This window comes from Phoca vitulina, unplaced genomic scaffold, assembly GCF_004348235.1.
Source record: "Phoca vitulina isolate PV1807 unplaced genomic scaffold, GSC_HSeal_1.0 scaffold128, whole genome shotgun sequence".
NCBI classification, from domain to species: Eukaryota; Metazoa; Chordata; class Mammalia; order Carnivora; family Phocidae; genus Phoca; species Phoca vitulina.
In genome coordinates, this window is record NW_022589831.1 from 36,970 (window position 1) to 62,867 (window position 25,898).

At 54.2% G+C, this 25,898-nt stretch overlaps 1 protein-coding gene across 1 annotated transcript in view; it reads left to right on the forward strand.

Annotated features, from left to right (window-relative positions):
* Positions 1-25,898, forward strand: part of ATP2A3 (ATPase sarcoplasmic/endoplasmic reticulum Ca2+ transporting 3) — a 34,716-nt gene that overhangs the window by 7,422 nt on the left and 1,396 nt on the right. The window contains exons 2-21 of the mRNA XM_032399100.1: positions 2,828-2,845; positions 3,115-3,197; positions 4,665-4,769; positions 4,957-5,095; positions 5,382-5,462; positions 5,554-5,639; positions 7,150-7,614; positions 9,204-9,292; positions 9,443-9,545; positions 10,846-10,977; positions 11,371-11,496; positions 12,656-12,874; positions 12,990-13,325; positions 16,004-16,224; positions 17,130-17,332; positions 17,899-17,984; positions 21,867-22,000; positions 22,469-22,586; positions 23,073-23,190; positions 23,527-23,599. Coding sequence (XP_032254991.1) covers positions 2,828-2,845; positions 3,115-3,197; positions 4,665-4,769; positions 4,957-5,095; positions 5,382-5,462; positions 5,554-5,639; positions 7,150-7,614; positions 9,204-9,292; positions 9,443-9,545; positions 10,846-10,977; positions 11,371-11,496; positions 12,656-12,874; positions 12,990-13,325; positions 16,004-16,224; positions 17,130-17,332; positions 17,899-17,984; positions 21,867-22,000; positions 22,469-22,586; positions 23,073-23,190; positions 23,527-23,599 — 2,935 coding nt within the window. The remainder of the gene's footprint in view (positions 1-2,827; positions 2,846-3,114; positions 3,198-4,664; positions 4,770-4,956; positions 5,096-5,381; positions 5,463-5,553; positions 5,640-7,149; positions 7,615-9,203; positions 9,293-9,442; positions 9,546-10,845; positions 10,978-11,370; positions 11,497-12,655; positions 12,875-12,989; positions 13,326-16,003; positions 16,225-17,129; positions 17,333-17,898; positions 17,985-21,866; positions 22,001-22,468; positions 22,587-23,072; positions 23,191-23,526; positions 23,600-25,898) is intronic.

Sequence of the window (25,898 nt, forward strand, 5' to 3'; positions counted from 1 at the left end):
TGGGTACCCCATCTTCCAAATGAGGCTCAGGACCCCACAGGGAACCAGCTGCTCATCAAAAGGGTCCTCTCATAGTTTTACTTCGCGTTTCACTGCTTACAAATCAGTTGCTGGCCTGGAGACTGGACTCAGCAAGACTAGAAGCATGTGCACTGCATGTGCAGGGATAGGCAGGGCATCTCCTGAGAGCTCGTGGCGGGCTGAGCCTTCCCCAGGGGAGTGGGTAAGGGTAAAAGGGGAACCTTGTAGTAGAGGCTAGGTCTGGGGAGAAGGGGGTACCAGTCAGGATCGGCCAGGTTATGCTGCAGTAACAAACCCCGTATCTCGGTGGCTTAAGACAATACAGGTCATTTCTTGCTCACACTGTGTAACTATGTCAGTGGCAGGTCGTCTGGGGACTCTGTGTCTCCTGTACTCTGTGATTCTGGTTCACAGAGCAGACACCATCTCACAGGTTGCTGGTTACTGTGCCAGAGGGACAAAGAGCTCTAGATCTGCACTGTCCAGTACACAGCCACTAGCCTTGTGTAGCTATTTAAATTTAAATGAATGAAAATTAAGTAAAATTTCGAATTTAGCTCCTCAGTCACGGTAGCCACATTCCCAGTGCTTGAGAGCTGCGAGCAGTTGGTAGCTGCCGTATGGGGCCGTGCGGCTGGAGGGCACTTCCATCACCACAGAAAGTTCTACTGGACAGTGCCCTTCTAAGTCGAGAGTCTCCTGCCACCACGTTAGTGCCCCTGCCCAGAACTAACATGCATCCTTCTTTTTGTAACTTGCACAAGGGCCAGGAAATGCAGTCCTACTATGTGCCCACAAGGTGGGAAAAATCAGAAGTATCTGGGGAACGAATGACCACCAAAGAGTGGATCCTGAGTCAAATTTTGGGTCAGAATTTGGAAGGGGAGAACCTGAGAGACCACCGAGACAGGCAGAGGGCAGCTTGGGGGGGACTTGAGCTGCTATGTGTGCCCTGTGACATGCTTCCCAACCCCAGGTCTTGACCCTGCCCAGAAAAAAATGGCCTTATACAGTGGCCTAGGGGCTACATGCCTGACAGAGGGGAGGCGTGAGGGAGACAGCAGGAGGGATTCAGGTGAGCCTTATGGATAAACTCTTCTTTTGGTCAGGAACACTGAAGACCTTCATAGACATAGGGGGTTGAGAAGTCTCCCCTGGGTAGAGCATGGCAGAAGCAGGCTGATGTGTGCCATGAGGTTGGAGCTGTTCTCGATGACCTCTAAAGGACCCTGCTCCATGGGAGAATTGGCCCAGAAAACCAGGCCTGGCCCTCCCCCTGCCTTTCCTGTTCACTTCAGCTAAATAGATCAGAAGGAAAAAGTCTGTTTGATTTTAATCTCAACGCAGGACACTGGAGATTACATTTTCCACGGAAAATGTCAGCTGTTGCCTAAAATAGGACTAGGGAGAAAATGCTAGAAAATGTATTTTTAGGTTATATGTTTTCCTCCTGGATTCCTGCAGTCCAGTGGGCTGCTTGATACTCTCCATGGTTCAGCTGCCAGGTGCCCCAGATCTTCCAAACAGGTGGTCTGGGGAGAGGGCTCCCACAGGAAAAATGTTTGCAGATACTTGAGCTAAAAGCAGATACAAGGACCTGTGTCAAGAAGGAGGAAGAGGAAGAGAGAGCCAGCCTAGGGTAGAGGCTCAGAGTCTGCATTGCTGACAAGCTCCCAGGTGATGCCAGTGTTGCTGGCCTGGAGACTGGACTCAGTAGCAGGGCTCAGGTAGGCTCAGTCTGGGAGGAGCCCCAGACAGGCCTCAGCAGGGCCTAAGCTCAGCCTATGGAGAGAGAGGCCCATTGGAATCCACCCTTTGAGGCCCAGCTCCTGCCCCTTCCCATAGACCTGCCTACTTGCTGCATGACCTTGTTCAAGTCACTTTTCCACTCTGGATCTCAGTTCTTGCACCTGTGAAACAGGGTGAGCATTCCTGCCCTGTCACCCCTTAAGCTGTTGGGAAGATTCAAAGACTTCAGGTACTGAGGCAACCAGCTCTGCCTGGAATAAAAGGTGCTTCAGGAAATGTAGGAGATAAAAATAGAGCTTGTAAAGTGACAGCAGGTCCTGGTGGTGTTTGGGAGCATCATTCCTCAAAATGTTCTGTGGGTCGCAGACTGGGCATGTGGGATGGGTCTTGCCCTGAGTAGAGGGTCTAGGAGGGAACAAGTTGAGACTCAACCCCTAGGAACTGAACCATGGCAGGTTACGCTGCCTGGGACGCTGGCTGCTGAGGTCGCACCCAAGGGAACCCCCAGGTAGGGCGGGGCTCAGCGGGCTGGCCGTGCTGCAGACCTTATGTCAAGTGCTCCCAGAGGAGCAGGTATGTCAGAGGGAGCCCGAGCCAATGTTCTCAATTTGAGGGAGGGCCTCCCTTGCCGTGGCCGTGGGGGACATTGAACAGGATTGTGCAGCCATCTGAGGAAGAGCAGTGCCCGGGAGCTATCAACTCCCTGGTGACCTCAGGGGTCCCGTCTCTTCTCCAGTGTGCTCCGTTTCTCCTCTGTACGTGGGGAGAGAGGGGGTTCTAGAAGGGCCCTCCTGGCTCTGATCTTGAACTGAGGTGAGCCAGGCCATACCAGACCTTCCTTAACCAGGGTGGGGTGAAGTGAGTGGAGGAGTAGAAGACTCTGGGCTCAGACCATCCATTCTGTGACCTCAGAGAGCTGTGGGGACATGTCTAGACATTCATGGTGGCCTGGATAGGCACAGTTGGGAGGGACTGCTGAGACACCTCCACAGTCCCACTGCATAACTCATTTATCTCTTGTCTCCTCATGGCTCCTGTGGCTGCCTGGATCCTGCAGAGCTCCCGACTGAGGAAGGTGAGGCTTGGGCCAGGGCGGGCTGCAAGGCCACCGGGCGACATCCTTGGGCTGTTCACTTTCAGGTTGTGTCCTTCCCTCTCCCCGACAGAGTGAGGCTTGCCTGAGCCTCCCAGTATCACCCACCTGTGCCTCTAGGGCCTCAGGCTCTTGCTCTTTGAATGGTAGGGAGGGAGTGGGCCAGGTGGTCTCCGAGGTGGTCCCAGCTCTGAATGGGGGCAGGTCAGTCGGTAAGGGACCCAAGCTTCACATGGTGCTCCGGTTCTCAGGGAAGTCCCTGTGGGAGCTGGTGCTGGAGCAGTTTGAGGACCTCCTGGTGCGCATCCTGCTGTTGGCTGCCCTGGTCTCCTTCGTAAGTAAGGCCCCCATCACCCAGCATCAGAAAGCCTGGAAGGGAGAGCCAGGTTGGGCCAGTGCTCAGAGGCCCAGGCTCTGAACCGCAGGTCTGTCCTCTCAGCTGGGGACATCCCTGGGCTTCTACCCACCCCCTGCCTTGCTCAGACTTCAGCTTCCCTTGCCTGAAACCTCGAAGCCTGCCCCCTACACACTGGACTCCCGGCTCCCATCTGTCCCCTTCCACTCTGACTGTCAGAGTGAGCTTTCAAAAGCACAGGTCTGATCCCCACCCCTCCCTGCCTTAGGGCCAGGTTTCTCAACCCCAGCACTATTGACATTTTAGACCAGATAATTATTTGTATGGAGGCTATCCTATGAGCTGGAGAAGATTTAGCAGCGTCTGTGACCTCCACCCACTAATGCCAGTGGTACTCCCCAGTTATGATGATCAAAAGTCTCCAGATGTTGCCAAATTGTCCCTCGTGGAGAGCCCCTTCCATGGCTGCCAGTGCCCCACAGAATTTGGGCCTTAACCTCTTACAGCTTGTCTGCGCTGCTCTTCCCCATTCTTACTGCCTGAATGCCTCCTGGACCTGCAGGGCCACGGGGCCAGCGTGGGGCTGTGGGGAGGGGGACAGTAGCTCTCACTGATGGCTGAGCAGCAGAAACCCAAGGGTAATGCAGGAACATGGCCACCCTGAGGGTGGACACAGTTCCTGCTCTTGGCCCTGTGCCCAGCAGGGCCTGGGGAGGAGACCTCAGGTTGGTGACATGGAGCGCAGGGAAGCAGGGTCCCAGCCAGCTGTGTCTGGCCTTCCTGGCAACCGTCCTTATGGAAACTGATGACTCTTACAGAGCAAAAAAGGCCTGTCGGTGCACGGGCCTTACCACAGCCGAGCCAAAATGGTGCCGGTGCCCTCCACGGTTCCAGTGGACCCACTGAGACCTGTGGAAGGGAGTGACAGTACCCACCTGGGCCAAGAGGTGGGAACAGGACTTTAACCAGGTATTCTGCCTCCAGGCCTGGCTCTGGCTGGAATTATGCTTCTCTGGCCAATGGACTTCAAGCTCAAGCCTGTAACGGGATCACCTGGGTTTGTTAACACATAGACTGCTGGGCCTCACCCCAAAGTTCCCGACACGGGAGCACCGGGATAGGCCCTGAGAACTGCATTTCTAACAAGTTCCCCGGTGATGCTGCGGTTGCCAGTCTGGCTTCACACGTGGAAAACCACAGCCAGGCAGACAGTGAGACCTCTAGCTGTACAACGACTCCACATCCTGAAAGTTGGCCGGGTGGGACGTGGACGGTGGCAGTCACTACCTGCAGATGAGCCAAGGCCTCAGAGCAGCCCTCTCCAAGCCCAGCGCTCCCCAGGGGTATCTCTCCCAAAGCAGGAGACAGCAGACCCAGGGTATGAAGGAAACGGTGAGCAGACCCTGGCCCACAGCATCACCCCAACTCACCAGTCTGACTCCATAGGTCCTGGCCTGCTTTGAGGAGGGTGAAGAGACAGCAACAGCCTTCGTGGAGCCCCTGGTCATCATGCTGATCCTCGTGGCCAATGCTACCGTGGGCGTATGGCAGGTGGGAGGCACAGAGCTGGGCCTGGGCCCTCGGGTCTCCCGACTGCTCCATGGGACCGCCACTTGGTGTTAGAGTCCTGCAGGTCCTTCTGCTTCTAGCTCCATCCCAGGCCCCAAGGGTGTCATTACAAGGGGTCAGCCTGCAAGGGCCAGTGGGGATGACCACCTACCTGCCTCATGTTCTACAGGAACGCAATGCTGAGAGCGCCATTGAGGCCTTGAAGGAGTACGAGCCTGAGATGGGCAAGGTGATCCGCTCAGACCGCAAAGGTGTGCAGAGGGTCCGTGCCCGGGACATCGTCCCTGGAGACATTGTGGAGGTGGCAGGTACATTGGGGGCCTCTTTTCATTATGTGATGCTGGTGAGCTGATCCCTCTCTGTGCCCCCATCTTTCTGGCTTACACACAGAGCAGGTAGCTGCCGGGTCCTTCCAAAGCACTTCGGCCAGAACCTTGTTGGACAGATAAGGAGACTGTAGGAGGGAGCAGCATCTATCTCAGGGATCACAGCCCAGGCCCCTGCCTCTCAGCCCTAGCCTTGGCTCCTGGCCGTCCTCCTGACTCTGCCAAGGGGTGGTGCCCAAAGCCACACTCAGCCACTCTCTCTCCACAGTGGGGGACAAAGTACCCGCTGACCTCCGCCTCATCGAGATCAAGTCCACCACACTGAGAGTGGACCAGTCCATCCTGACAGGTGAGGCCCGGAGGCTAGGGCTGAGCAGGGGATAGGTCCAAGGATGGGGGTGTCTTCATGTGGGGCTTCTCATTTCTGATTCCATGACCAGGTGAATCCGTGTCTGTGACCAAGCACACAGATGCCATCCTGGATCCCAGAGCTGTGAACCAGGACAAGAAGAATATGCTCTTCTCTGTAAGTCCCTGGGATGGCTGGGGCCTTTGTCTGGACACTGATAATAAAAACTTTAACATTTAATCAGTTAAAGCCCTACCAGAAAGAACCTCCTCGATTATTGACAATACATACAAATTTATAGTACTGGTAATAGCTTGTGTTTACTGAAGGCTGTGTGCCTGGCACTGTTCTAAGCGCTTTACGTGTATTTAAGCCTCACGGTGCTTTTAAAGTAAGTACTCTTGTTATTTGCATTTTCCAGGTCACACAGCCAGTGAATGGTAGTGCTGGGATGTGAACTCAGACATTCTGACTCCAGAGCTTTTCCTCTTGCCTGCTAGGCTTATCCTGCTTTAACCTGGAGAGGGACAGAGCTAGCCTATAATCATTCAATGGAGAATCCTCTAGAAATAAGGGTTGTCAAAGTGGTGGAGGATGGCAGAAACAGTCCATTTCTCAGATGGGAAAACCAACCCCCTAAGGCAAGATGCCAGGCCCAATGGCTCTTTTCAGGGCGAGTGGTGGGCTCAACGCTGCTGGGAATGATATGCCTCTGTGGCCTCAGAGGGACTTACAGGCTGCCCAGAAACAGCCTGAAGCTGAACATGGGAGCCATGAGGGTGGGTCAGGCCATTCGGCTGTGGCCCATGGCACCAAGTTATAAGGCTAGAAAACCTCCCCAGAAGTGAACAGAAATGGAGAAAGCAATATTCGCCCAGAGTTCTTAAGGAGAGCACCCTGCCTAGATGCATGGAAGCCTTGGACCAGCTGCTTGGAAGTTGGGGGGGGCGCTGTACAGGGCATGCTCAAGCATCAGCAGCTGTCATGACGTAGCTTTCTAAGGGAGATGCTCCGGCTAACAGCGGGTCATTTCCTTAGCTGAAGGGCCTGCAAGGGGGGGGGGGGCATGGGGGGGCGGACGAAAGAAGAGAAGCTAAGGTTGCCGGTGGCACGCACCTGTCTGAAGGGGTACCAGCTTATTAGCCTCCTCAGAGCAGCAGCTTTGTTGAACCGTTTTATAGACGAGGACACAGACACTCCAGGCTAGCTGGCCTTTATACCAGGACTTAGGGATTTTACCAGGGCCTTGGGAGTGGATGGACATAAACTCAAGTTCTCTGGATTCTTCGGTAAATACTTACAGATTATTTACCTAGGATCACAGTCAGCCTGGCACTCCGGCATGGCCACGTTGGCTTCTTATGAATGGCATTTTTCGAGGTTGGTAGTGTGCTGTGCTAGCTGATCACACTGTCAATATCGATGCAGTGCTTCCCGTGCCAGGCCCCGTGGCAGGCACTGGGGGTATGGCGCTGCGGCAAGTCCTGGCCTTGGCGGAGTTAGCACTGTCCTGGGGGCGACCGCCACAGCTCGGTACTGGATAGCTGCGTGAGGCTGGGAGCACTGAGCCACACGGAGACGAAGGAAGCCCAGTAGGGGATAAGAACATTGCCCTAGCCTGGAGGGGTCGGGGTCCTGGGCCCCCGCCGGGATGCTAAGCAGCCCTTCTCGTCTGTCCCCCGGCCAGGGCACCAATATCGCATCGGGCAAGGCCCTGGGTGTGGCGGTGGCCACAGGCCTGCGCACGGAGCTGGGCAAGATCCGGAGCCAGATGGCTGCGGTGGAGCCGGAGCGGACGCCGCTGCAGCGCAAGCTGGATGAGTTCGGGCGGCAGCTGTCCCGAGCCATCTCTGTGATCTGTGTGGCCGTGTGGGTCATCAACATCAGCCACTTTGCTGACCCGGCCCATGGCGGCTCCTGGCTCCATGGCGCTGTCTACTACTTCAAGATTGCCGTGGCCCTGGCCGTGGCTGCCATCCCTGAGGGCCTCCCGGCCGTTATCACTACCTGCCTGGCTCTGGGCACACGGCGCATGGCACGTAAGAATGCCATTGTGCGGAGCCTGCCCTCCGTGGAGACCCTGGGCTGCACCTCAGTCATCTGCTCCGACAAGACCGGCACGCTCACCACCAACCAGATGTCCGTCTGCCGGGTGAGAAGCTGCAGTCGGCTTGGGGTCCTACTGGTGCCGCCGTGTGATGCTCAGCAGGCTGAGCTCCCTCCTTGGGCTGCCCCCTGACTCCTCTCTGGCAGGGGACGGAGGACAGAACCTGTGGGCTGCCCCATGGTGGGGAGCAGCTCCAGGCTTTCATGGGGCAGAGCAGCAAAGTCTGGCTAGACATGTGTCACTAGGACCCAGATGTCACTGTAGGGCCCTGGTGGGTCATTGCCTGTCTACGAACCTCAGTTTCTCCAACTGAAATTTGGGTATGCAAGTTTTGATAGACAGCCATAAAGGACAGAGCAGAGGGTCAAGTAGAGCCTTGGCATCTGAGCCAAGCTGGGCCTGGACCCAACCAGGTTCTGTCCTGCTCCACCATGACTCCGCAGCCAATGCCTGTCACCAGATAGGCCAGCTCCAGTGACCTGGGAAGGGCCGGGTCAGGAACTGTTCATGTCCTGGCACTCCATTCCAGATCCTGGGCCTGCTGCCTGCATGCTCCAGGGATTCTGGCTGAAACTCCAGCAGGCCCATGGGGCAGAGGGGTGGGTGGGGTAATGGTGAAGGCTGTGGGTTTCCCACCCCTCCCAGATTCCCCCCATCACCCTTCTCCCACCTCTGCTCCCGTAATCTGCCCACTGGGAAACTCAGGCTCTGTATCCAAAACCCTGAAGCCCATTAGGGGCTGCCACAGGGGAAGGGGCACCTGCAAGCTTTACATCCTGTGGCCCCTGACCTCTAAAATCTCTAGTGGGACCTCATTTGAACAGAGTGTTCCTTAACTGTAATAAAGATTTGGAAAACACACTATAGGGAAGTTGTAGAGGCCTTACTTGCTGGAAGAGGGGCTGAGAAACTTCACTTCTCAAGAGCTATGCTGGCTGGAGGGCTGCCCTCAGGAGTAGGGAGGGGAGCACAAAAGAAGGGACATTTGTTGAGCACCTACTGGGTGCTGAGCTGGTCATTGACTTGGAAATGTGCAGCAAGGCAATTTCTGGAAAGCAAGAACTATCTCCTGGGTGAAGCTGGCTGACAGGCAAGGAAATGGGCTGCCCTGGGAGGGGTAAACCGCCTGACCCTGGGGTGCACAGGTAGGGGCTGGGTGACCCAGCAGGCCCTGTAGGCAAGAGCTCACTGTCTGCGAACACCTTTGGGCAGGAGAGTCTGTGCCTCAGAGCAGAGTGTGGGTTTCCACCCTTAGAGGCCAGGAACCCATCCCTTCATGGGGAGAAGAGGGGCAGCTGTACTCAGATCCCACTCTCTTCTCCTCTTACCAGTGGAGAAACTAATGCTCAGGTGCTCAGCCGGGAGTCGCATTAACAAAATGGGCAAGGACCCAGGGCTCCATCCAGAACATTGAGGAATCTGCCTTATACCCCTCAGGGGGTCCAGAGCAGAGGCCCTGCCTCAGCTGGAACCCTACTCTCACACTGCAACCTCCCAGAGCTTGGCAGGAGAGAAGGCCAGCAGCTTCTCCAGGGGCCCAGAGGATCCCACCTTTGGGTCAGGCTTTATTCAGACTGGCTGCCCAAAGAGGAGAGAGGTGAGGGCTTGCCTAAGCATGCCTCTGTCTTCCCCAGATGTTTGTGGTAGCCGAGGCCGAAGCAGGCTCCTGCCGTCTGCACGAGTTCACCGTCTCAGGCACCACTTATGCCCCGGAGGGCGAAGTGTGAGTGCTGGGCAAGGGGGTGTGGTGGGCGGGGTTCCTCGGTGAGCTGGGCCACACCGGACAGCTCTGAGCTCTGTGGGCGGGATCAGGAGGCCATGCACCTCCCGGGGACGGGGCCAAATGCCCTGGTACCAAGGCCCCGCCCCACAGGAGGCGGGCGGAGCAGCCTGTGCACTGTGGGCAGTTCGATGGGTTGGTGGAGCTGGCGACGATCTGTGCCCTCTGCAATGACTCGGCGCTGGACTACAATGAGGTGGGACCCAGCGCTCTTTCGTGGCCTCACTAGTATCCAGGTGACCCTTCTCCCAGTGTCTCAAAACTCCCAGGATTGGCAGTCCCTGCCTCTTTGGAGTGCCACACCCCGGGAACACTGTCACCTCTGCAGACCCCCACCACCACTGCTTTCTCACTGGCTTTGAGACTGTGCCCCAGGGCTCTCGGGCTGTGGAAGACGGTAATGTAAGGGACTGTAGTGCCACGGTGTTGAGGAAGAGATTTGGGCAGTAGGACTAGGGAGGGTGTTTACGGTAGAAGGCACAGCCCAGAAAAGGCCCACAGGTCATAACAAGCTGGTGGGATGCAGGCATTGAATGCCCTTACCTGCTGCTGGAGCAGTGGAATGGAACATGCATGAAGATACTCCTGCCTGAGGGAAGGACTTGACCAGATCAAGTCGGGTCTCATAATGAGCTGAAGGCGGTAGACAGCCACCAAGGGGTTTTGAGCAGAGGAGTGATATATATGGTCAGATTTACATTTACAAAAGATCGCCTAGGCTTCTGTGTGGAGGATGGAACAGACAGGACAAGAGTGGATTCAGGGAGCCCCTGTGTGGTCCCCCAGGTCAGAGAGTTGCTGGCTGGGACTCCAGGGAAAGGGAAGAAAGCGTGGGTTGGAGATTTAGGGTGGGACTTGGTGACTGGTTAGGTGAAAGAGACGGAGGGTACCTCCTGGTTGTTGTCCTGGCTGGGACTGTCACTGGAGTGGCAAATATAGGGATAAGGGGAGGTGGCCTGAGGGTCACTAAGGAACCAAGTCCAACAGGCAGCAATTAGATATGTGGGCTTGGAGCTCAGGGGAAATGTCACTGCCAGGCTGGGCACTGGAAGTCAAGCACATGACAGGTGGGGGAAGCAGGGGCTATATGAGGCCTCAGGGAGAGAAGGTAGGAGGGAAGGAGCAGGGTCTGGACAGCAGAGTTTAGAAAGAGGAATCTGGGGAATCTGGGGAAGGAGGCTGAGAAGGAGCCTGCAGAGAGTGAGGTGGATAGCAGGGAGGATACATGTTCACTGATGCCTGGGGCGGAGGTGGGGTTGGGGGTGGGGCAGAGGGGGTGTCAGAAGGGAAGGGAAGCCTCAGTGCCAGCCACTATCCAGACCCCATGTCAGCTGGACTGGGAAGGGCCCCGCTGGTCTGCTGCAAAGGAGGTTAAAGGTAACTCTGGTAACGAGAGCTCCAGGGGCCAGGAGGTAAGGTAAGGATGTGGGAGGTAAGGATGGGGGTCCACTGGAGACTGCCCTGCTCTTCACCCCCTGTACTGTGGGCCCCACCAGGCTAAGGGCGTGTATGAGAAGGTAGGAGAGGCCACGGAGACGGCTCTGACTTGCTTGGTGGAGAAAATGAACGTGTTTGACACCGACCTACAGGCCCTGTCCCGGGTGGAGCGAGCCAGCGCCTGCAATGCGGTGAGCACAGTGAGGGCTCTGGCCACAGGCCGCGTAGCTGGGGCGTCTGGGCAGCTAGAGAAGAAAGGGAGCAGGACAAGGTCTTGGGAGGCCTCTGGGAGGAGGAGGGACCTCAGACCCTGGTAAGACTTGGCTAGAGAGAAAAGAGAGGAGAAGACTGAGTGTGGGCGAGGACCCAGAGTTGGGAAGTGCACAGCATGGTCAGGAAGTGGCAACCTTTTGGGAGGGAGGGAGGGAGGGAGGGAGATGGGGGCTTCAAATGTCAGGATCAGAGGCGGATAGACATCATCCCACGGGGAGCAAGAGGCTCTTCGTGGGATCAAGCTGCTGGAAAGAAAGCAGTGAGAGTTTCTGGCTCCGCCCCTCACATCCTGACCCTTCTGAGCCCCATAGGTCATCAAGCAGCTGATGCGCAAGGAGTTTACTCTGGAGTTCTCCCGAGACCGGAAGTCCATGTCAGTGTACTGCACGCCTACTAGCCCTGGCCTGGCAGCCCAGGGCAGCAAGATGTTTGTGAAGGTGGGGCCTGCCTAATTGGCCTGGGGCTTCTGCACATGTGGAGTCCCTGGGAGATCTGATCTTCAGTCCTCTGAAGAGCTAGTGACTGCCACTGTGGGAGACTGAGGGAGGTGTGAGGCCCATTGTTGAAGCAGTGAATCTAGAATGAGGGTGGTCAGCCCTCCATGGGGAACTAAGGATCCAGCCTTAGTGGAGATAAAGCCAGGGCCAGGCACCAAGGCTTGCCGCTCACCATGGTCCCAACTCTGGGCTGAGAGGCACTGCCTTGTCACATGACCTTGGGGTCACCTATGCTCCTCCATGGGCCTCAGTCTCCCCATCTGAATGGCAAGGTCAAGCTGGAAGGTCTCAAAAGCCTTTCACCTCTGATGGGGGTGTTGCGGTGGTTGGTGCCCATCTTTGGTGCTTCACGTTCTGGAAACTGAGTCCTAGGGAAGGAAGTCTCCCATCCAGACTTCTGCCCGTCATACTGCCTGTCACTGCTTTTCAACCTGAAGTAGGAATGACAGTCCTAACTTCACACTGAAATGGAGGTTTTAACCCCTTTTGAAATGAAAAGGCTTCTGTATTGGGATCTCGGGCCACCTTGAAAACTTAGCATTTGGAGTGCCCTTTGGGGAGAGGGAGAAGGCGTTGATGGAGGGCTCAGAAGCTATTCCCAAGGTGAGACCCCAAGGCTAGTGAGGAACCTGTCACCCCCAAGAACACCTTCCCAGAGCCACACCCTCAGCATGGTTCTATTTCTGGTCCCCAGGCAGGGCTCAGCTTGCCTCCCATTGCTGAGCCCCCTACAGAATTGGGATCCCAGCCACACCAGATTGGCAGGGAGGCAGGACCTGTAGGAGGGCTGCCCGTCCTATCCCCCCTCCCTAAATGCTGCAGCAGACCTTCCCAGCTTTGGGTTGGTAGGGGGGGAGGGTGCCACCCAATGGGCAGCCACAACCCCCCCCCCCCCGCCATTCCTTTTGGGTTTTCTCACAGTGAGGCCCCCTTGGTTCTCACTCTGAACTTTCAAAGAATGGAATCTGGTCCATATCTTGCTTTGTGTCCCCTTGGATGGCATTTTCCCATTTCTGGGCCTCAACTTCCTCAGTTGGGCAAGAGGGGAAGGAAGGGGTCCTGACTGACAGAGTTGCCTCTCCCCTCACCCATGATACAGGGGGCTCCTGAGAGTGTGATCGAGCGCTGCAGCTCAGTCCGAGTGGGGGGCCACACAGTACCCCTGACTGCCACCTGCAGGGAGCAGATCCTGGCCAAGATTCGGGATTGGGGCTCAGGCTCAGACACGTTGCGCTGCCTGGCGCTGGCCACTCGGGACGCACCCCCCAGGAAGGAGGACATGCAGCTGGACGACTGCAGCAAGTTTGTGCAGTACGAGGTGGGCGCCAGGGCAGAGCCCCAAGGCTGGGGGCTGTGCGTCTCCCTGCAAAGGCTGGGCAGGTAGGAGGTTGAGCATAGGCCCAGGCTCCACTTGCATCTGCCCCTCCCTACAGACGGACCTGACTTTTGTGGGCTGCGTGGGCATGCTGGACCCTCCAAGGCCTGAGGTGGCTGCTTGCATCGCACGCTGCCACCAGGCCGGCATCCGTGTGGTCATGATCACAGGGGACAACAAAGGCACAGCTGTGGCCATCTGCCGCCGGCTTGGCATCTTCAGGGACACAGAGGATGTGGTGGGGAAGGCCTACTCAGGCCGCGAGTTCGATGACCTCAGCCCCGAGGAGCAGCGCCACGCCTGCCGCACGGCGTGCTGTTTTGCCCGTGTGGAACCTGCGCACAAGTCCCGAATCGTAGAGAACCTACAGTCCTTTAACGAGGTCACCGCCATGGTGAGGCCACAGATGGGAGCCGAGCTGAGGTGGGGAGGAGTGAGGGGGACACTGGCCATAGAGCTTGGAAAGAGCAACTCATACCACCTCTGCCTCTGCTTCATTCTTATTTTTTCCAACAGTTTATTACAAAAAATCTCAAACGCAAAAAGAAATTAAAATAGTTTTATAGTAAACACCTGTAATATCTATGATCTAGATTCTACAAGTAATATTCTGTTTGCTTTGCAAATACCTATCCATCTATCCATCCTTAATCCATCTTTTCTTAAATAAGTTTCAAAGTAAGTTGCAGACATCAGTACACTTCACCCTCACATAATTTAGAATGCATACTCTAGAGAGCAGCAGTTCTTTGTGGTTCTATTTTTTTCCTTTTTGAGGCAAAACTTACATGCAATGAAATGCACGAGTCTTAAGCATATCATTCATTTGATGTGTTTTGATAAGTGCAGACACACCTTTGCGTGTCATCCGAACCCTTATCAAGATAAGGAACATTACTATGGACGCATGAGGTTCCCTCACGTACCTTCCCCATCAGGCCCCTCTCTCACAACAGGCCATTTTTCCACCATCGATTGCCTGTCCTAGATTTTCATATGAATGGGATCATACAGTGTGTACTCTTGTGTCTGGCTTCTTTCTTTTGAAATTTATCCACGTTGTTTGGGTATCAGTAGATGATTGTTTTTTATATCATTGAGTAGCCTTCCACCATGTGAATATAACCACAGTTTGTTTATCCGTTATCACCTTTGGATAGACCTTTTGTTTGGGCCCAGTTTTTTTTTTTGTCTCATTCTTTTTTTTTTTTTAAATTTTTTTATTGTTATGTTAATCCCCATACATTACATCATTAGTTTTAGATATAGTGTTCCATGATTCATTGTTTGTGCATAACACCCAGTGCTCCGTGCAGAACATGCCCTCCTCAATACCCATCACCAGGCTAACCCATCCTCCCACCCCCCTCCCCTCTAGAACCCTCAGTTTGTTTTTCAGAGTCCATCGTCTCTCATGGTTCTTCTCCCCCTCCGATTTCCCCCCCTTCATTCTTCCCCTCCTGCTACATTCTTCTTCTTCTTTTTTTCTTTCTTAACATATATTGCATTATTTGTTTCAGAGGTCCAGATCTGAGATTCAACAGTCTTACACAATTCACAGCGCTTACCAGCACACATACCCTCCCCAGTGTCCATCACCCAGTCACCCCATCCCTCCCACCCCACCCCCCACTCCAGCAACCCTCAGTTTGTTTCCTGAGATTAAGAATTCCTCATATCAGTGAGGTCATATGATACGTGTCTTTCTCTGTTTGACTTATTTCGCTCAGCATAATACCCTCCAGTTCCATCCACGTCGTTGCAAATGGCAAGATCTCATTCCTTTTGATGGCTGCGTAATATTCCATTGTATATATATACCACATCTTCTTTATCCATTCATCTGTCGATGGACATCTTGGCTCTTTCCACAGTTTGGCTATTGTGGACATTGCTGCTCTGAACATCGGGGTGCACGTACCCCTTCGGATCCCTACATTTGTATCTTTGGGGTAAATACCCAGTAGTGCAATTGCTGGATCGTATGGTATTTTTGTCTCATTCTTGATTACAGACCTATTGTCAACACTGATCTGATTCTTGACCCCAATCTCACCCCTGACCTGGCCTCTGTTGATCTCCACCCCCAGTCCTTTACCTTGACTTTGATGCTAACCTGTGACCCAGTCTTGACCTTGATACTGAGCTGGTCACCAATCTTGACTACAGTTGTAATCTGGTTCTTAACTTTATTTTTGACCTTCATGTTGACTTGGTTCCTGACCTTGAATTTGACCATCTTAATCTGATTTTTACTTTGAGCTCAACCCTGTTAGGGGCTGCAGTCTTTTATTTTATTTTATTTTATTTTATTTTATTTTTTTAAATTTTTTTATTGTTATGTTAATCCCCATACATTACATCATTAGTTTTAGATGTAGTGTTCCATGATTCATTGTGCATAACACCCAGTGCTCCATGCAGAACGTGTAGGGGCTGCAGTCTTGACCTGCACCCTGACCTGATCCTTGACATTGACCTTGACCCCTAAAAACCAATACTTTATGTAGTCCTCAACTTTATATGGCCTCTAATCTTGACCTTGACTGCATCTCCAACCTTGACTGTGACATCACTCCTGATGTGGACCATAACCTTGATTTGGCCTCTGACTTTGACTTGACCTTTACCTGAGTCCAGTGTTGACCCAGACCTTCACCTTGGCTCCAACCTTTAGCTATAACACCTACCTGGTTCTTTTCCTGGGCCACAACCTTGACCTCATCCCTGACTTAACCTTAATTTTGCCCCTAATCTCAGTTTCATCTTCTACACCACAGCCAACCTGAATTTCACCTCCACCATCCTCAGTGACCCACCCTCTTCCCCAAGTCCACCTCATCAAGAAGATGAGGACCTTCAAATTGATCTTCTCTTCAAAATTGTCCTGGTCTGCAACCGCCTCATCCCCAGCCCAGTCTCTAAGTTCATTTTCAACCTCACCATTTGCTCTCTTCAGCTGTCTGCTTCCTTGGGGATGTCCCCTGAGCTTGGGGATAGACTTAGTTGAGGGGAGTCAAGGAAGGAGAAGTGAAGTTTCTTAGGCATGATCCTACCTAACTTTGGCCCCAGACCGGAGACGGGGTGAATGATGCCCCGGCTCTGAAGAAAGCAGAGATTGGCATTGCCATGGGCTCTGGCACAGCTGTGGCCAAGTCAGCAGCCGAGATGGTGCTGTCAGATGACAACTTTGCCTCGATCGTGGCCGCAGTGGAGGAGGGACGTGCCATCTACAGCAACATGAAGCAGTTCATCCGCTACCTCATCTCCTCCAACGTGGGCGAGGTGGTCTGGTGAGGCCCTGTATTTCCTCTTCCCAGCCCTCTTGACCAGCTCTAGGTCACTAAGGGAAATGCCTGTTCCTGGGATGGGGCTATAAGGGTGGATGGACACGTGTCCTGCCCTGGCTGGGGCCTTCTAGGGTCTCACCTCAAGGAGGGCAGGGGCAGGAGCACCTCATCATTCCTCCAGAGGCCTCGGTGAACCCCAGCCCCCAATGAGGGGCCTAAAAAGTACCCTATCATCCCTCAGCCATAACTCCCATGTTTAGAGTTGGCAAGATGGGAGAACTAGCCCCACTTTGGGCCAGTAACTGTGCTCACCTGTGTATGTAAATGTGTGCACACAGTTGTGTGTGAGCATGATGTGTGTACTCAAATGAAAGGTATGTGTACACATGTGCATGTGTTCTCTTGTGCATCTTTGGGCATAAGTATGAGCACAGAGGATTTGTGCCAGTATATAATTTGTACACACTCAGGCTCACATGTGAGAGAGGCCTGTGGGGAATGGTGAGCACAAGTTTGCCTGGACACATGTGAATCCCGCCGTCTCTGCATGTGGGGACAAGCGTTGTAGGTGCTTATGTTTGTGTGATTGTGTGGCCTGTGCTAGGTTTTGCTCCTGTCTGTCAAAAAAAAAAATGTGGATGTACTCAGGTGTGCGTTGTCCACGTGCGCACATGCCCTAGAGGAGTTGTGGCCTAAAGAGGAGAGGCCTAAAGGCCAGATTTGTCCAGGTTCCAGAGCTGAGATTGAGGGCAGGAGTGACCCAGCGTGGGGCAGAGCCACGCACACACGTAAGAACTGGCAAAGTGAGATGGGACTCCTATGCAGACAGTAGGTGAGCTTTCCAGCCTTGGGAGTAGGAGTAGGACCCTCCAGTTGCTGGGGACTAGAGCCTGTGACTCTGGTTCCAGCATCTTCCTCACGGCAATTCTGGGCCTCCCGGAAGCCCTGATCCCTGTGCAGCTGCTCTGGGTGAACCTGGTGACAGATGGGCTACCTGCCACAGCCCTGGGCTTTAACCCACCAGACCTGGACATCATGGAGAAGCTGCCGAGGAACCCTCATGAGGCCCTCATCAGCGGCTGGCTCTTTTTTCGATATCTGGCTATTGGAGGTGAGTGGGGCCCTCAGTGGGGTTTCAGGGGCTTCTTGGGAGCTTCTCTGACTTAGGCTTGCAAACTACAGACAGTATGCCTGGGCCTGGCTCATGCCAAAAGAAACTGGGCTCATCTCATGGAAAAGACTAGAGCATGCTTCAGGTATGGCTGGATCCAGGCCTCTGGCATATTTTGGCTCTGCCTCAGCTCCATTCTCAGGCATCCCCTGGAGGGGGGATGGCTGCTGCAGCTGTAGCCTCATGTTTACTCCATCACAACCCCAAATTCAACAGAACAGAGAGCGACCCCTCAGTAATATGACAAAAGTCTCAGACCTGTTCTTGGCCCAGATTGGGTCACCTGCTTATCTCCTACCAATCATCGTGGCCAGGGGTGTGGCAGGTGCTGATTGCCGGTCAGGGCCCACCACTGTTACTAAGGACAGGTGCTTGCAAAACACATGGCTCAGGGAGGGAGAGGGTGGTTCTTTGACAGAAATTCAGGGGATTGTTAGGAAGGAGAAGTGGATGCCAGAAAACCACAGCTACCCACTATAGCCTGTTTCCTCCTCTCCTCCTTGCAGTGTACGTGGGCCTGGCCACGGTGGCCGCCGCCACTTGGTGGTTCCTTTATGATCCCGAGGGACCTCACGTCACCTTCTACCAACTGGTAAGCAAGGACAGCCAGGGAGCCTGTTGGGGTTATTTCTTAGGTGGAACTCACAGCCCAAGTAGTTGTTGGAGTTCCAGGGGAAAGGGGCCTGGAACCCCATGGTTGACCTACAGCTGTCCCTCCCTAACCCCATACACGTACACAGACATCCACCATTGAAGGAGGCAAGCTCAGAAGCCACTGGAAACCTAGAGATAGCAGCCCAGCTCCTGAGCCAGAGAAGTGGTTACTCCTTCTCCCAATCATTTAGTTAGGGGACTAACAAGGGGCATAACTGTGCAGAAGTATCTTACCTTTATCATGGAACCCCCCCAAAAATTGAGGGCTCAGAGATATGAACCCCTAAAAAGTAGAACTTCAGGCAGGGGGTCCAAGTAAGGAGATTGATAGTGGAGGGAAGGAATCTGCCAGGCTCCCCCTCCACCTCCATAACAACATGCTTCTCTAGAAAGGGATCCACTGACCTCTTGAAGTCACCTGCCTAGCAGGTGCCCACCACAGGGCTAGCTTAGCTCAGCATAGCTCTAGAAGCAAGCAAAGAGACCCCTCAGCTGCTATCTGTCAGTCTGTCCCTCTGTCTGGGCATTTCCTTTTTATTATTATTATTATTATTATTATTTTTAAAGATTTATTTATTAGAGAGAGAGAGAGAGAGAATAAGCGTGGGGTAGAGAGGCAGAGGGAAAGAGAGAGAGAATCCAAGCAGACTCCACGCTGAGCACAGAGGCCGATGTGGGGCTCTATCTCACAACGCTGAGATCACAGCCTGAGCCAAAACTGAGTTGGATGCTTAACTGACTGCGCCACCCAGGCGCCCCTGTCTGGGTATCTCTTTTGCTTCAAAGAACCTTCGCAGAGAATCTAGCAAAGCCAGTTGTGGATTTTTCATTTAAAGCTGAGAGCTGCAGGGATTTAGGATCTTCTTCCTCTGAGTGTACCTGCCTTCGTTACCTTCTTGTGGATAGAAGAGCTCAAAGGAGGGACCTGACCCTTTGCCCTGTCACTGGCTGTCCTCCCTGGGAGGCTCTGTGATTTCGGGCCTTATCACAGTATTCACATCTAGGTACAGTCAGCTCAGGGACACTTTCCTGGTACCCACCAGCCCTCCAGCACGTGGGCTCTTCTTTCTGACAGCAGTGCAGAGCACAGGCCCAGGCTCTCATCCCAAAGGCTGGTGCCCCCCAGCCCTTGGCAGGAAGTTCAGGCCAGCCTCAGGCACCTCTGCTCAGTTAGCTCCTATGGGAGCAGCAAGGTGCAGCGCAAGGGCGTGCTGACCATCCTGCCTCTGCCTTCTTCAGCACTGTCTCTATTACCCTCCTTTATCTATAGATCTCAAATCTCCCAGGATACCCCACCCCCACCCCGATCTTTCTTCTGAGCCCAGTCCCATATATCCATCCTCTGGGATGTCCCACAGGCCCACTGCACTTACCAAAATAAAATCTATCACCTTTCCCCAAATCATCCCTTTCCTTCATCCCCATCTCAGTTCTACAGCCGACCTGGTCACCCATGCCAGACCCGTGGGGGTCATGGTAGACACATACCCCATGCCCACTACTAGTTAGTCCCCAGTCCCATTGGTGCCACCTTCCCAACTGTCTTCAGGTCATTCCATTTCTCATTTATCCACCTGGTCAAAAAATGACTATTAAGCATGGACTGTGTGCCAGTCACCAAGCAGGCAAAGGCTCTGCGAAGACCTGGGAAGAACACGGAAGTGGGCAGTCACATTTTAAGGTGAGAAGCGTCAGCAGAAAAAATACAGGTGGCTGTGGGACTTGGAGGTGGTCTAGGGTTAGACCTAAGGTAGAGCTTTCAGCTTCGGTTGTTGGAATTTCAGCAGAGCTGCCTAGAACCGCCCTTGGTTCCTGAAGGAAGCTGTCAAAAGGCAGCAGAGTGGTTAAGAGCACAGAGCATGGAGCCTGGACCCAGGCTACCTGGGTCCACGCCCTAGTTCTGGCCACACACTGGCTGTGTAACTTTGGACAGACTACTTAGCCTCTCTGTGTCCTCATCTATAAAATGGGTAATAATTGTCCCTGCCTCAGCCCTCATAAGGCGGTCAGGAGGATTAACTTGGAGTCAATTCTTGTAAAGCGCTTAGACCAACATCTGGCACATAGTAAGAGTTGTGTAAGTATTAATTGAATTAATGAAACACAGAGGAGGCCTTGCAGGATAAGGTAAATAGGAAATAGCCAGGGAGGTAAAGGGAAGGAGTAGGCAGAGCAGTGGCATCACCCAGAGAAAACAAGCCCCCACCCCAACAAGGCTCACAATGAACCTATGAGACAGAAGTTCCAGCCCTGAGTACCTTCTAATAAACGATTCACGAGGCCACACTATGACTCACGACCTGGGACATAATGCACGCGTGTGGCAGATGCACACTGGTAAAACCCAGAAGGTCTGAATTGGGCAGGGCATTTATCTATTGAAACATCGGGATGTGACCCTGTTTGTCTATTTTCCCCTCTGCACATGCATAAGGCTCTGGGCTTGCACATGCTTGAGTAGGAGGTGTGTACACTGCATTTGTATGCACATGGATGCATAGGTCATTAAGATCTGGAAAAGCAGGGCCTGACCATAGTGGTACAACAGGAAGAGGCACTTGGTCCTCTTGTTCTCTGGGTGGAATAAAATTTTAGGACATTGCCAAATAAAAACATGCACTTGTCCCGAATACTGGTGCTTGATTTTTGGAGAAAATCCCACTGTTGATTTAAATGAGATAAGAATCTTCACCTCTTTGTTGAAATAAGAAATCTAGCCAAGCCATAGTCTTTTAGAATTTTTCATCCTGCCTGAGAGAGAAGAGGAAAGTGCTAGCGGCCCCTTCTGGCTGACAGTCACCTTGCCCGTATTTATGCAGTGTGGGAAAATGGATCTATTTATGGGACAGGAGCTCAGAGAGCCTGTCATTTTATAGATTTCTCTTTGAAGGTTATTTTTACATCACGTGGATCCAGCTTTTAAACAACTTGAGCTTAAAAGATCTCTGTGTTCAGATGATAGTCCAGAGAACAAATTTATGTTATTGGAGAAGGAAGCTGTCTAACTGTGATGAACGTTCACACTCATCCCAGTGTTGTGGAAGAGAACAGGATAGAAGTTCTCATGCATGTCCTCAGCTCAGCATCTTATCTCAGCAGAATCTGTAAGCAAAGTCTGTGAACAGGAAGCAAACTCTCCCCTGGGACTACAGGGCCAACAGCCACATCCCCTATAGAGAGCCCTGAGATCTTTTCCTTAATTATGAGGAAGCCGTGTAGTAAGCCCGCACCTAGCAATTCATTAATCCATGTTGTAAGCAAAACGCGAGTCTGGTAGAGCTCAGTTTCAGTGGCAGAAATGGAGGGAGATATGAATGGAATCTTATTTAATAGCAGTGATTAGGGTACATGCAGCCTTTTCCCTCCAAAGGTGAATTCTATTCAAACAATTTGGCTGATCGGTTTTCATCAGCATTTACTTATTCTGTGGTCTCAGTAAATCACCGCCCCCACTCTGGCAGCTCCGATATTCAGGGCACCCATGCACACTCAGGGTAAAGCCCGCATCCTCCCTCTGATCCCAGGGCCCTCTTCTGTCCTCCCCATCCCAATGCTAGCTGCTCTCGCTCTGTCCCTCCATAGCTCTGCCCCAGGATGGCCTGCCTTTTCCTCCAGCACAGCGTCACCCCTCTGACCCCATCCTGGGTGGGTGCCCCTCATTGGGCCCACCGCATGGCAGCACTTTGCCCAGCGGTTGTGTTATGTCCTCAGATGTGGGCTGAGGATGGAGTGAGGCTTCCCTCTTCCCACACACCGGCCCCTCCCCTGACCACTGTTCTCTCCCACCCTACCCCACCCCATCCAACCTTGGTACCCTCAGAGGAACTTCCTGAAGTGCTCCAAGGACAACCCACTCTTTGCTGACATCGACTGCGAGGTCTTCGAGTCACGCTTTCCCACAACCATGGCCTTGTCTGTGCTGGTGACCATTGAAATGTGCAATGCCCTCAACAGGTGGGCTGGGCAGAGGGTCCTGGAGCTGGGGTTGAGAGATGGGGGATGAGGCCTAAGTGTGGCGGCTGAGAGTCAGTCAGGGCTCAGATTTGGGGTCAGAGATATCCAGGATTGTGGTCTGAGGATCAGGGGGTTTGGGATTAGGGCCTAAGTGTCAGAGGGGTCCCAAAGTGGGTTTTGAGAGTAAGTGGGGCCAGAATTGAGATCTAGGGAACAAAGAGGGCCACGACTGGGGCCTGAATAAATAGAGGGGCCAAGAGTGGGTCTGAGGGACAGAGAAAGGGCGTCCAAGCCCTAGGACAGGCCACTGGGGCTGAGCAAGTAACTGTGACACGCCCCTCCTGGCTACACTGGCCTCCCAGAGCGCTCCAGCCTGTAGGCCCAATTAGGGAAATGCTGAGGCCCAGGCCACACGGGTGGATGGTGCCCACAGCAGGGCCTGTGCTGAGTACTCTGTGCCCTTGGCAGTGTGTCAGAGAACCAGTCACTGCTGCGGATGCCGCCCTGGCTGAACCCTTGGCTGCTGGCCGCTGTGGCCATGTCCATGGCCCTGCACTTCCTCATCCTACTGGTGCCACCCCTGCCCGTGAGTTTCTGCCCTGCCCCAGTTCTCTTCTGTGACGGGGTCCAAACAAACCCTCCTGCAATGGTCTGGCCCTGGGTTGGTCACTGGGCCTCTCTGGGCCCTTTTGCTATGGAAACTGCCTGGCAGCCTGGGAGTGGGGAGATCTGAAAGTGCTTGGTACAAACAGCTTGTGCTTTGGGAACCCTCAGACTTAGGGGACTGAAGAGGTGCAGATAAGACCTCTTGCTGTGGGGAATCTCCCAAGGCCAGGGCAAGGAGGAGACTATGTTCCTCCCCAGTACAGAATCCCTCCCATTTCTCAAACAGGACCAAGATGATTTGGTCATTGTGGGAGGGCAGGGGAGGGCAGGCTCTTCTGGCAGAGGAACCAGGGTAGACAAAGATCTGGAGGTGGGACCTTGCTCACGAAGAGTCCATGGTAGCCCAGGTGTATGAAGCAGGTAGATGGTGGGGGCACAGCTTTAACCACAGCTCCCTCCTCCCCAGCTTATCTTCCAGGTGACCCCACTGAGCGGGCACCAGTGGGTGGTGGTGCTCCAGATATCTCTGCCTGTCATCCTGCTTGATGAAGCCCTCAAGTACCTGTCCCGGAACCACGTGGATGGTGAGTGGGGAGCTCCAGACCCTCCCCACCCTGCTTGCCTCTAGCCTGCTTCCCTGCCCACCTCCCTGCCTGCCTCTCTTCCCAGGCTGCAGCCTCGCTGTCTGTACAGAAAAAGCAGTATTCTTGGATCTCCAAGTGGAGGACGAGAAGGGGCTCTGTTCTGGTGGCTGTGGCCTGTGGTACCTGCAGGGCCTTATGCTGCAGGGCCAAGAGCACTGCTCAGAGCCAGGTTCCCTCCCTCTCCTCACTCGCCACCAACCCTGCATGGCCAGGCCCACTGTACCCTCCTTTGGGCCTTGGCCTCGACTTCTCTGAACCCAGCCTGTCTTTATGCAGGCATGCGCAGGACAGTCTCCCGGGCGTGGAGTGGGCAGCTACTGACCACCTCCGGGACCCTAGATCACACTGGGTTGGCCTCTTTGGTGTCACCTAGTAGGAGGGTGGAAGAGGGGATTCTCAGTTTCTGAGCTCACAGCTCTGGGTCTGCCTTAATCTAGGAAAGGAGGGACAATGGCAGAGGCAGGGTTGAGGGCAGCATGTAGAGGAGTGGGCTGGGGCATAGCATCCATCTGCCGGCCTCTGCTGCCGGAGGAGGCTCAGAGAGTGCGGGATTCTAAACCTCCTGAGGGCAAGGGAGGCCGCCTCTTCTCCCTGTCAGAGCTGCTTAGAGAGGGAAGAAGTGGGGGCAAAAAACTCCCTGTTCCCGGGAGTAGCCAAGGCAGTAGCCCCATGGCCGGGCTGCTGTGGAGGGTCTGGATTAGGCCCAGCAATGGCCAAAGCCTGCACGGGAGCAGCTGGGTCCTTGAGGGCCATCTCTGGCAGGAATGTGTCCCAGCCTCAGGGGAGGGAGCCTGGAGTTGGGGGGCTATAAATAGATCACGTGCTTGTCATTCCGTAGGGGCCAATGCAATCAATCGGCTCCTATCTCCCACGCTGGCCAGTCCTCCTGGGCACTGCAAACATTTTGTCTTATTAAAGAGGCCAAAACAAATTGGCCTCCTCCCCCTGAAGAAGCTGGCCCACCACGGGTCTGTCCATACCGGACACACACAGAGGGGCTCACCTGAGGGCGGGGCTAGGTGCTCGGCCACAGCAAGGCCTTGTTGGAGCGTGTGGGTGAGGAAGCAGGGAGCAAGACAAGGCCTTCTGCCCCCTGTATGGTTCTTTCTGACCCACCCACTGTGCTTACTCCTAGGGAGCTGAAGAAGGTGAAATAGATCTAAAATTCCATCCTCGGGAGCCCAGGGCCTTCCCATTTCTGGCTGAAGCACAGGGGTGGTCTACGAGGAAGTCCACTGGCCAGCCTTGATCACACTAACTCACCTGCGAGGTCAGGCCTTGTTGGCAGCGCGGGCAGCTTCTCTGTCTTCCTTGAGAGCCTTCCCTAGCAGCCACAACAGCCAAGGGGCTCGGCAAATTTTCTTGAGAAAACTTAGAAAATTCCTTAGCCAACGGGGAAAAGCCTGTGTCTCGGGCACTGTTCAGTCCTGGCTGCTGGATGGTGCCCCTAACAGGATGGGACAGGTTGGAAGGGCTAGGGAAGGAGCAATCCCTGCTGGGCCAGGGTTGGAGGTGAATTCTAGAAGAGGCAAGGTCTGAGCAGAGGTTTGAAAGGGGAGGATGGAACTTGGTGGAGAAAGAGCTAGGCTAGCATGGTTTGCCGTCTCGTGGGGCTGGGGCTCAGAGTGCAGGGGAGAGAGGTAAGGCTAGAGTGCGGAAAGGGCCTCAAATGCCAAGGTAAGGACCCTGGACATTATCCTTATGGCAGTGGGAGCCAGAGAAGGGTGGAAGCATGGAAGGGACTGGGGTAACCATGGAGGACAGATGGGAGGGGCAAGGCGGGGAGGCTGGTGAGCTGTGTTGAGCTGGTCTGAGGGGAGACACTGAGTCCAGCCCAGGGTGAGCTGGTTCTGGGCAACACCTCCACCTCCACCATGAACCTGAGATGTTGACTATGGTCCTGGTGAGGCTTGGCTTGAAAGGGTGGTGCCCTGCTGTAGGGAGTGGCTGTGGGGCCCACAGGAAAGACTTGGGCTGGGCATCTGTGGCCACATGGGAGAGGTGGAGTGGTGTGCACCCGCTGCAAGCCAAACAGCTCTGCCCTGTGTGGCTGTAGTCCCTCGGGCCTCCTAAAGCCGGATGGGGCGGGGGTGAGAGAGGGGACCCTGCTACATTCCCAAGCCAGCCTGGTGGCCTTTTAGGGAAGTTTTGCTGAGGCTTGATGCTCGTAGCTTCCCTATGATTTATGAGGGAATGTGTCCTGGGGAGAATTGCAGATGCCCGGTCAGCCCCAGGGGGTAGGCGAGGGGGTGGGGGTGGGGTCCTCTTGCCCCATCTCCTGGCTGTACCCAGGTGTGGCCGAGCAGCTGTCAGGCAGAGAGGCCAGCGGGCCAGACCGAGGGGAGAGGAGGCCTGGAGAAACTGAGTGGGGACAGATCTGGGAGAGTCCGGGATACGAGGTGGGCTTGCCTTTATGCTGAAGGCAATGGAGAGCCACCCAAGGGGATGACAGGAAGAGTTGATGCCACCGGTTTCTGGATCTCATCATACTGGGTAGTTGTTTCCCAAACTGAAAATCAAGAGCAAAATATGCCCCGGGCTGGGCTGGCGTTGTTGATAGAACATGGGGAGTGAAGGAGGCCCAGGGGGCATCTGAGAACTGTGTCTGGCAGCAGCTGGATATGTGGGGCTGCATCAGGAGACGAAGT